Raw genomic sequence first — 12,485 nt, 5'->3', positions numbered from 1 at the left:
GGCCTATGTGTTCTTGATTTTTATCTCCTTGTACTGACGAAATTCTTTAAGAACGGTACATACGAGAGAGCTATTATCATCTGATTGGAATTTGACATATTTGCAAATTGTTTCAATTTTATCATCTCCGAACAATATTAATTTATTTTTCTCTTTTGGCCAGTATGCTTGATTCAATACTTCAGAATCTTTTAGAAATGCATTCGCATTTGAAAATCTTGACTTTATGTTATCTACTAGACCCTGCAGAAATTGATGCCTGAAAACACTAAACAATTCGTTATCTTTTGTGGCAGCTTTGTAATTTCTTGTTCCTGAAATATTCCTTTCATTGAGTATTCATTTTCAACTGCTCGGAGATGAATGCCTGGCTCTTCTTTCATTGCAGATAAAGTATTAATGCAAACGCTATTTTCAGAAGATGCACCGATTGCATGAGACTCTCTCGACTGCAAAAATAGGGAAAGTTGCTTAATGGTTTCCAAAGTATCTCAGAGTAAACCTAATTCCATCACAAAATTCCACGAATTCATTTTTTCGTAGTAGCCTTAATATTTTGCTCTGCTCCTGGATTCCAAGGTTTCGTCCTTTTTCTGCTTACAGAAATGTTCAACTAGGGATCGGTAACTCGACATAACAGCTTTTACTGTAGCACAAGATGACGCTACCCAGCGAATATCGAAAATTTTTCCAATTTTTCTTAATTGAAGTTCAAGTGATGTAGCTATCTCTGACATAATACTTTGATTCTTAGGGCTTTGAGGGAAGTGAGCATACAAAGATTCCATGAAAGATTTAAAACGCTATACGGTCGGCAGTGCATTGATCACATCGTGAGCTGCAAGTTCCAGTTTATGGTTTAGGCAGTGTATGGCAACAATGTGGGATTGTACTTATCTTTATATATATTGCTGCTCCTCTGTAAATTCCCTGTAAATTGGCTGCTTTGTCTGAAGCAAAACCTATTAACTGTTTTTTCAGTACATCTTCAGTAAATCCATGTTTCAAAAAGCAATTGACAATACTATTAGCAATTGCTTTTCCACTTAGAGCTTGTAGTTCTATAATATCGAAAAAATAATTACAAGGCATACTGTCATAATTACACCTAATGTAAAGAACCAACCATGATTTACACGTACTTTCATCCACTAATACACTAAACATACAACCTGAATCAGTGATGTGTCTTGTTAGAGTACCAGATATTATTTTCGCAATAAATTTTATCATGTTGGCGCAAGTGTTGTCCGTATGCAGCATAGTTCCCATGTCTCACCCATTTAAGAATTGCAAATTACAAAGGTGTCTATAAAGAGTAAAAGGCTGCATGTTCTTACAAATTAAATAAGCAATTCGCATACTACAAACCGTTATCTTTATTTTTGCTTCATTTTTTGCTTCCCACTTTCTAAAGCCTATCGATACAGATTTTTTAAGTTTTTCTTTACGTCTTTCTTGAATGATTGATTCACACTTCAGATGAAATTTGCTTTTACCATGATCACTAATCTTATCATTTAATTTTTTACTGCTTTTTGGCACGTAGACCCCTCATAAAAAGTAGTTTCAACATGCATATTACTGTCTTTCAATACGCCATGACCTTGCACTTCAGAACAGAATAAACATGTTACGTCCTGTGATTCATTGCAAGAAAGCCACAGTCTGTTCAGTTTCCATTTTTCAAACCGTGCTTCATCAACACAACCCCCAACCAGATTATTAGAATTAACGTCACTTTTAACCAATTCTTGTCCGGTAGAAGTAGAACTGCAAGGAAATTCACTACTGCATATGCTGTTTCCCTGTGGTACTTGCACTTGCGTCAAACTGAAATCTGGCGGGAAAGAGCTTTCCTTCACTTCTTCAACAGTCTTTTTTTTTCACCTCTCTTGGAATGTAATCTTCTAATGTCAGTTGTTTTTGTCTTTTCATTTTGATCACGTTCGCATTCACTTTGTAGACTAAATCACAACAAGCACACAATCAAGAGCTCACCGTCACCTTCAATTAGTGATGGACATTATCGAGTTCGAGTTAATTATCGAATTACCATTCATTCGATAATTGTTGTTTTGTACTATCGAATGAATTAATTATTGAATTTTCCCTCTACGCTTATCAAAAATGATCATAATTTAGTGTTTTTCTTACTGAATAGATACAAACTTATATAAGTAATTCAAATAATAAGTGAGCTTCCAAAGTAAAACTGGAGTAACAAAAGTAACGGCATAAAACTGGAGTAACACTGGAAAAGTAAACTGGAGTAACAGTATAAATGAGTCATATTTCAAAGTAATATAAATGAGAACGTTTTTGCACTGGCAACTTTCGATTTCAAAAGTCGTAGATGCAACACTTGATGGTACAATCATTGCTAAGAGTACTTAGCTCTCGGGAGTTATAAAAGAGCACTGCTAGTAAATGATTAGGCTTACTACAAAATATATTCCTTACTTTATTTTATACTCTCACGAAATTTAATTTAAAATTTTACAAAATAATATTGCGATAATGTTGTTCACGAGCCGGGGAAATAATTATCCCTGGCAGGGATGTTATTTTCATCACACGAACCGGGGATAAATTTTAACGAGACGGGATTTTCCCCATCTCCCCCGTTAATTCGAACACTGCCTACACCCTTCATTTAGCGAAACAATGTATGATGTACCTCTTTAATCCTAGTATAACAATGCTTTCACTATTTTGGATAAATAATGTGTCTTTCATATTTGCTTTGGGATACAATGAAAACAAAAATTTAAATGATGAGAAATAGTTTAAAACACTATTACAAACCACTAATAAAAGAAAATTCCGTTGTAAGCGTTCTTCAGTAATACTTAATCAGATTAGGAGTGTTTGATTTGATTTCAGTTTAGCGTCCCTTTCAGCAGCGAGGCTATATGAGACGTGGACCTAGTGATTAACGTGGAATCCGAACGACATGAGCTCCCGCCGGGAATCGAACCCGGATTTCTCACGCCAAAAGCGCCTACTCTAACCGCTTAGCCACAAGGGAGCTCTAATTAGATTAGGAAGAGTAAAACTATTATTGGTTGATTTCGAGTTTAGCGTCCTTGTCAACATCGAGGCTATATCAGACGTGTACGTATAGCTTAACCCTTTAACTACCACTAGGACATGTGTCCCACGATACATTCTCAGAGGACCCGTGGTAATTTACTGCATGTTATTGCTATGAATCGATGTTCCACTGGTAAAGAGAAGCCTGCTAATGGTTTACAGAATTCTTATGAACATTATCAAATAGACAGTAGTGGAAGTGAACGTGGTGATAATAGAACATATGAAAGTGAAGAACAAGGTGCTAGTGATAAAGCAGTGATTGCATGTACTGTCATTTGGAAAAGGTTGTCGAAATGTAAAATATTTGTAATCATAAATATGACCCAACTCCCAACTGTTTTTCTGATAGTATACGTATCATAACTGAAAATACAAGATGATCATTCATGTCACTACCACTGGGACATATAGGTCCCACGTAAAAATATCAGTGGAATACGTATGTTCCACCCTTCTCACAGCGGATTTTTTTTATTTATACGTTTGAAAACAACTTACAGTAACCATATATTAATGTTTCTCACTCCGAAAAAATAATTGGTAGGGAAAGGGTTAACGTGAGATCCAAATCACATGAACCCCACCGGGAATCGAACCTGATTTCCCCGCCCCGAATGAGCATATGCTAGTATAACCGCGAATGACTTCTAGTAAAAGTATGAGGAAGGAAATATAAACAAAAGGAGAGACATCATATGGCGTCAAGTTTGGAACCATAATGACTTCCACTGCCACGTCATTCGAAATCATTTCATGCAGAACTGTAAATTCAGTGTTATATATACTCGGTACCGTAAAGGAACACTCAAATTTAAACAAATCTATCTGAATTTTTTCCTTAAACATACAGGGTGTCTCAAAAGTCCCCTGATATAGGGTAACTCTGTTATTATTAGAGTTACAACAAAATGTAAGAGGAAAAACAATCTCCAAATATGATGTTTTCGATCTAAAGTGAAGGAATTTTTTAAATCGGACGAGCCGTTTGGGCTGTACACTCTTTATGCGCTCAATGTTAAATGAAAATGCAACGTTGCCATTTACCTGGACCCACAACATAAATGAATGATGTTACTGTCTTTTACACTAACATATAGATGGACAGCCCCCATTTCAAACAATAATTTCATTCACTTATGTTGGAGGTACAGGTAAATGGCAACGTTGCATTTTCATTTAACATTGGGCGCATAAAGAGTATACAACCCAAACGGCTCGTCCGATTTAAAAAAAATCCTTCCCTTTAGATTGAAAACATTATATTTGGAGATGTTTTTTTTTTTTCTTACGGTTTGTTGTAACTCGATAATAACAGTTATGCTATGTCAGAGGACTTTTGAGACACCCTGCATTTGTTTAAGGTTAAGATCGATATAAAATAAGTTATACTTTAAAGCCAAAGCCATAATTTTATTATTTTTCTAATAACATTTATGAACCATAAACAATAATTCATATACTAAACTTTAAAGAAATTAAATATTACTTCACAAATCATGCTCATTTATAAATAAATAAATATATAATTATTCATATAAATTTGTACATCTGAAACAATTTCTGTTGACAGTTATTCATGTTCGCCGTGGCTGGAGAGAGGCTCACTATGCGACTAAGAACATTAACTTTTTCTGCTATGCTGAGACAGGAAATTGGCTGGTTTGATGACAAAGACAATAGTACAGGAGCCTTAGCATCCAGGTTATCGGGAGATGCTGCTAGTGTCCAAGGAGTAAGTATCACGTTGTTTTTTTCAAAAGTATACTTATCAAGGACATTGTAATATTGAAAGTAGTATATTCTTAGGACTACTTGTCCATAAATTATGAGAACAAAGTACATATTCTAATTTAAAAATGCTTATTCTTTAACTACAGGAGTACTTTGCGTAATGCGGTTTTGAACAATACATAACATAACAATACATAACACTGTTATAACGCTAAATACTATTTTTATCATGTTTGGCGTAGGAACTTGATACATTGAAAGAATAAAGTTGATAATTTTATTTATATTGTACGAATACATACAGTTAGTTTATTTCTAACCTGATTTTCGCTCTATGCTATTGAATAATACATTTTTATGTGTTAGTAATATTTTCTGAAAATTTTATCATTGTCTGAGAAGGAAACATCTGTGTAATAAATAATTCTGTGATAATAAAATTGAGAACTTAATTTTGTTTAGGACGATACATATTTGTTTACAAAGTTAAATAAAATAATCGATAAATTCTATTTCATATCTATTTCAGGCCACTGGAAGTCGTATAGGAACAATTGTTCAGTCTTTTGGAACATTGGTAGTAGGTATTGCATTGGCAATGTATTACGAATGGAGATTGGGACTACTTACATTAGCATTTGCTCCTCTAATTCTTATAACAACATATTTTCAAACAAAAATTATACGTGGCCAGAGCTTAAGTGACAAAAATGCGCTGGAGAAAGCAACAAAGGTACATATTGGTTTTACTGTTAATTTTGTTCGGTAAAAATGTTTAACTACAAAAAAATATTCTATTGTGTTACATTTATTTATCATTCTTTTTATCCCTAACATCATATCGTGTTATTGCGTAACATCTAATTGGCCTTTCAATATAATCTTTATGTGGACCTGTAAGATATTACGCAATAAAGCATTAGAAAATACATATAATAACAGGTTACATGGTGTGATATACAATACTCAAATACATATAATACTCAATTCATGAACACAATATAATAGTATACAACATAATCATGCATAACAATACAAAAAAGTAACTATTAAGAAAATAAGTGCTTCTTGCTAACTAAATGGATTTATCAAGACGTTTAAATATGCTATAAGGTTTATTAGTTAAATATTGGAAGTTTATAACAAATGATGTTTATATTTGTGATCTTTTTTTCGTACGAATTACAAGGTATGATCAAAAAAATACGGTGAATGTTTTTTTTAGCAGCAATTGCTGATGCTACAACCATTTGATGTAATTTGGCCGATAGCTTGATCTATTGAGACAGGTAGCGTCAAGTTGGAGTATGTTCTGACTTGTCAGTCAGCCTCAAGTTGGAACATGTTCTGACTTGTCAGTCGGCGTTTAGAGCTGCAAGGGTGAGGTTGTGTTTACCATGTCTGTCGCGCATCAACAACGCGTGGACATTAAGTTCTGTTTTAAGTTACAAAAAAATGCCAAAGAATCCATGAAATGTTGAAATTGGTGTATGGCGATAATGCTGTAACTCCGAAGACTGTTTAGAAGCGGTATGAACAATTTAAAAGCGGAAATGAGTCGGTAGAAGACAAGCAATGTTCAGGATGTCCATTAAGCTCAAAAACAGAAAGTAACAAGCAAAAAATGTCAAAAATTGTCCGTTCAAATAAGTGAATTCGAGAGCTTTCTGAAGAATTAAAACATCCCGTACGGATCCGTCTCAAGTATTTTAACAGTGGATTGGTAAATGACAAGAGTGAGTGCGAAATTCGTTCCCTATACTTCGCTTTTGATAGCGCGAATTTTTGGACCAAAAAATATTCCTGTTTGTCCATATCCACGGTATTCTCCGGATATAGCACCATGCGTCTTCTAGCTCTTCCCAAAAATCAAAAAAGAAGACGTGTTGGCACTATTCCGGACATTGAGAGGACCACAACAGAGCAGCTGAACGCCCTTCCACAAGAAGCCTTCTAGAAATGCTTCCAGTCATGGATAAATGCATTGCTAGTCAAGGACAGTACTTTGAAGGAGATTAAATCAAATTCCATGTAAGCTTATTTCTTCATTATTTCTTTGTTCCTAATAAAATTATCACCGTATTTTTTGATCGCACTTCGTCGTTTCATGTAATACAATGGAGAAGTACTGTGTATTTCTTGTATTGTAATAATGTACGTCAGATATTTGCTCAAAAATAGACTCCGAAGTTCTTTTGTTTTGATTTATCCCGTGATCAAAAAATCAGACAACTTGGTGTAAATCACAATATTTGTTTAAAACATTATGACATAATTGGTGTGCTCATTGCTGATTGGTGGTTTTATCTAAGAATTCCCATGTAGGTAATAATGAAACAAGGAAAAATACTCATTAAAAATCTTATACATATTAGCTGTTCAACATAATAATTCGTGCTTGTATTGTTTCCTTTTCTAGATAGCTGTAGAAGCTGTAGGAAACATCCGTACTGTAGCAAGCCTGAACAGAGAGAATACTTTTCATGATCAATACGTGAACGAATTGATCCCAACACACAAAAAGGCCAAGAGAAACGTTCATGTACGAGGTGTTGTCTTTGGGGTGGCTAGATCAGTCATGTTTTATGCATATGCAGCTTGTATGTTTTATGGTGGATATCTTATCGACAGCGAAGGTCTTCCTTATGAAAATGTATTTAAGTAAGTTTTGTTTTTAACATAAATCTTTGGTCTGCGTATAGTAACATAGTAACACACACACACACTCAAACATATAAGCATTTTTGAGGTAGCATCGAATTGCAGCTTGCTACACAAAATCATGCAAATAACAAACATCTGTCATCATGCTTTATAACCCAAATGAATGATCACAACATAACAATATAACATTACCTTTCCTTTATAATATAACAATTCTATTTCGCTCTCACAATAATTCAGGTTCAGCGTGAAAGCCAATCGAAAGACCGACGTTTCCTTTAGGAGCCTGTTAAGCTTACAACAAAATTGACTAATTCACCCTAGAGGTCTGCACGGCCCGGCCCGGACTCGGGTCGTAAATTTTTAAATATAGAACCATATTCCTCGGGCCTTTTCAGACCTAACTTTGTAAATATACTGTAAAACGATAAGTATCGAACGGTTCTTTCTGAAGAACTTTTAGAGAACAACTACAGACTTGAACCTCTAATTGCTGCAAATAAAAATACAATTTTGTGTTAATTATTGAGTTTCTGTAATTCGGGCTTATTTCGGGTTCATTTGATTATCACATGGGCTCGGGTTTAAAGGCTAAAACATATTTCGGACTCGGGTCGGACCTCACATTATAAATTCACCGGGCCGGGCCGGGCTCGGTTCAAAAATTCCATCCCGTGCAGACCTCTAATTCACCCACACAGCGTATTACTGGAGACCGATTGCAAAACTGAGAACAAAGACACTGTGTGCACTTGATATATTACTGTATCTGGAAGACAGTCCATCAATAGACTTCACTTACTCCGCATTTTGAGATGTAAGAATCCAGTTTTCTTTTCGAGAGCTGAATCACTAGGAAAGAAGACCGTTTCATACTTAAGTAAGTGATTTCAAGTTCTGTGGATTCATTATTGATATATTTAATTACACGGTGGCGAATTACCCTGAAAACCAAGGTCAGGGAATTTGAGAAAACCGGGAAAAGTCAGGAAATTCTGTTACGAATCAGGCGATTTCGAAGGGATTATGACCTATTTCTGGCTCTAAATTACTTATTACCACAAATGCACAAGTCACTTTAATGAACGTTTATTCTTTAATGTAGTTCTTTGCTACGAAAGACTGCAAGTATAACATTAAAAAGAATGAATTACCTTTTTATGAACTGCACAATTTCTCATCAGAAACGATACAATTATTTCCTTGACTTACTGTCACCAGTCGGAATGATAAGGAGGACACCATAGTCTAATGGTTAGAGCGTTGGAATCATGTCCGTGTGGTCCCGGGTTCGATTCCCGATCGGTGCTTCCCCAATTTTCGGCGTCCACTCAGCGTCTTAAAATCACGTGGATAAAAGACGTGACGGCCACTAGATCTAGAAAGCTCCCGATACGCCGGTTAACGATAGGGCTACTCAGCACGCATTCGTCACTAGGATGGACGTAGTCCCACCAATCGATAACAGATGGCGTGGAGGACTCAGACCCACAAATCGGGACGTTAAACCAAGTGGTTTGGCTTAGTTTTTAGTCTGATAAGAAAATAATAATGCTTTTGATAGTGTGACGCATATGAAAAAGCCAGACAACAATCACTTCATTCAGAATTGCCAAATATGTTTTATTTTTGAACTGTTTCCTTTCATATATGAAATATATGGACCTACATTATTCTATTTACTCTATTTTACATTCTATTATTCTATTTTACATTAACCTTTTTCTTGACAATGTATCCTTTGGGATGCATATTTTTTGAACATTTTTCGTTCTTTGACTACCTATTTTGGCAATGTATCCTATGGGATACATTACATCACAGCCTTGTCTAAATAAAACATGTAACTAAAATGTGCAATTATCTATTATTTTATAATGGCACGGAAGTCGCATCCAGTATTTTTTCTGACCAACACAAGTCTCCTTGCCAAGAAAAGGGTTAAAGTTGGTTGGTGATGTTAATTTAGGATTTGTGAATACGCTGTTATCCAAAAAAGTATTGAATAATTATCTAGACTGATGTTGACAGGACTATATAAGTTAAACCAGTCCAATTGTCCTATATTAACATTCGTCTACTTAATAGTAGTAGCATTTCATAAATTATCTGGCAATCCCTTGAACGATCTGGGAAATTTCCCTTCCGGCAAGCCAAGTCAAACCTCAACGCGGAGAACGCTTCTAGTTCTCAAATTAGTGCATATTTATAATCTATAATACTAACTCATTATAGTTACTTACATTTCTAATTACGCAGTTTTCCATATATTTTATAGCGTATATTATTAGAACAGTGAGTTTGCATGAATATTCGTTTCTAAAGTAAGAAAGCGCTAAAGCAAAGAATTGAAGATTTTTATAAATATTAATGAAAGAGGAAACAACCGATTTTTTTAACACAAGCACACCAAATCGGTTGTTTCCTCTTTCATTAATATCTACTGTATATAATATCACAACCATCATAAGGTGCTCAACATATATGCACACAGGGATTGTCCAAGCACAGGAGGAGTCTGTGGTACAACCCACGTAGTCCGTGTGGAGAGCATCGACTTCGAGATTGAGTGGCTGTTCTGAAAAGCGAACTGGGTGGCGTAGTGGTTAACGCATCGGCACGGTATGCCAGATGTCCCGGATTCGAGTCGCGGTCCTGTTAATCACTCTTTGTATGTTATTGAAGATTTTTAATTATAGCGGAAAGTCGCTGCTGACATTTTCTCTTGGGCTACGTAATCTGTTGAAGTTATATCTAAAGCATCAATTACTTACTATTACACTGCAATCTCTGTATGGAGCAATCAACAGCATTAATAGGATATTTTATCAGCATATCATCTTTGTCGAAGCAATATACCAAATGAAAGTCTTACTTGTCTTATCTCCACTTCCCTCCAAATTGATCATTTCAGTCTTGTGTTTTCAATAGTGAAGTATGAGAAAGCCGTATATTAATAAGGGCATAACAATTAAGTGTTTTGATACCGCTATCTTTATATATATATATTATACATTGTATAAACTGTTTTAACTTATTTTTAAATTTTACTAATCTTTTACACGGTTACTAGCAGCATCCCCCTTCTTCCTTCGGGAAGAATAAGATTGATGGAACCTATATACCACATTTTTCTGATTTCAGATACTTGTGAATGCAAGTTTGATTTCACTGAAATCGTGCTCACTAAATTTCTCCTAAGTAACTTTTTTGCCACGTCAAGACCGAGTGAAGTTGTTTCCTCGCATCCGGAAATAGTGGATTCACTCACATTCATAGAAATCACTAGGCAAATTTTTAATCAATTTCCGTCATCCTGAAATATATACTTATTCTTAAAGGCGCCTGTTCTGTCAAAGTTATATTGTAAAATCGTTTTGTTACACCCGAAATTGATTAAATATTTTATCTATTTATTGGAAATTGTTACTTAAAATTAATATTTCTCAAACTGAATTTTCCAAAAATTACCCTTAAGTTGTTGCCAAATGTCGATAATTAGCCAATTTGTCTTTTTTTTTCAAGTTTAATGTAAAAATTGCCTTCTTGTATGAGACATTCATATTTTGTATGTCAAAATATATAGCATACAAGTTTCGTGACTGTGTGCAGAATGTTTCAAAAGAAATTCGTAAAAGTGTAAAACTATTCAATAATCCTATATATGCCTCCAAGTAGAATTAATCAAAGCTCTGTCTTAGAAAATTTCAGCTTCCTAAACCAAGAATAGATTTATTCCCATTTTTCGCCCCCTTAGATCTCGAATTTCAGAAATTTCTATCTTGTCCGTAGTCCGCAGTTTTTTGTACAATCTGTACTTTCTGACACTCTTCCCAACAGAAAGAGTTATATATATACAGAGAGAGATAGTTAGATAGATAGATATAAATGACTTACCAGAGTATGGTTAAAACTCTATCTCAACACAATTGGATGAAAATGGGCTATGTATTTTATCGTAACTCTTCATCAAATACGGAGAGAAGGGAGTAGGAAATTAAATGGAAAGAATGGAAGATGTAGGAAAGAATGGAAACTGAGAAGTATTCATAACCGCCATAATGACTTCCAAGAATGTAATTATATATTGGTAAATAACACATTGTTTTCAAAACCACCAAATTTATATTAAACGGATATATTGAGGTTTTGTGTTAGTTGTTTGATATTTAATAGTAATACACTGTTTAATATAACACACCTAATTCATAATACTATAGATACATGGTAATGAAAGAATCTGGAAGATTTATTATTTATTTATTTTCAATTCTAAAAATAAAAACATGCTTTATTTTGCTACTTAGAAACATCCTTTTCTTTAGTGGAAATTATTTGAATAATATGAAATTTTTCCTTTGATTGTAAAATTTTCCATTTTCTCTTCAGAGTTTCACAAGCCCTTATAATGGGAACAGTCTCCATTGGAAACGCAATGGCATTTGCTCCTAACTTCAATAAGGCCATGGTTGCAGCAGCCAAAATTTTCGGTTTATTGGATCGTAAACCGCAAATTTACGATCCATTGCAGAGTTCACAAGATTCGAATTGGGTAAGTGAAAAGTTGTTTCTACCAGATCAGTTTGTTATTTTCGGGTTTTGTTCATTTTAATTTTAGAATAAAAGAAACTACATTTTCTTTTACCTTAATAACAAGGGTAATGAATGACGTGGTTTCAAGTTGAAGAAATGAGTTCTTTTTATGTACTTATGTACTTAAGTATCTATATGTAATTTTCGCATTCGTATCAAGAGATAGACTATTCTTTGTAGTATTCTGTAGTCCGCGGATGATTGGAAAAACTCAAGTGATTATAACCAGATAGTGTGAAGATATGAGTGTTCCTTTCAAAAGTGGAATTTTCAGAAATTAGAAAAAAATATCTCTTTGTAAAGTAATTTTTTAAAGCTGTAAGTCTAATGAAAGACTTCAAACTAAAGCATTAAATACAAAGAAATTGAAATTTATAACTTTTGCTTAGAAATCTTCC

General features: G+C 34.4%; 1 protein-coding gene across 1 annotated transcript in view; it reads left to right on the top strand.

Annotated features, from left to right (window-relative positions):
* Positions 1–12,485, top strand: part of Mdr50 (Multi drug resistance 50) — a 63,913-nt gene that overhangs the window by 36,514 nt on the left and 14,914 nt on the right. Inside the window, exons 17-20 of the mRNA XM_081740693.1 lie at positions 4,670–4,831; positions 5,360–5,563; positions 7,250–7,491; positions 11,884–12,046. Of these exons, the coding sequence (XP_081596819.1) occupies positions 4,670–4,831; positions 5,360–5,563; positions 7,250–7,491; positions 11,884–12,046 (771 nt within the window). The remainder of the gene's footprint in view (positions 1–4,669; positions 4,832–5,359; positions 5,564–7,249; positions 7,492–11,883; positions 12,047–12,485) is intronic.

The sequence above is a fragment of the Thermobia domestica genome, chromosome 15 (assembly GCF_964235325.1).
Source record: "Thermobia domestica chromosome 15, izTheDome1.hap1.1, whole genome shotgun sequence".
Taxonomy (NCBI): Eukaryota; Metazoa; Arthropoda; class Insecta; order Zygentoma; family Lepismatidae; genus Thermobia; species Thermobia domestica.
Note: the sequence above shows the minus strand (reverse complement) of the source record. Positions and strands in the feature narration are given on the sequence as shown.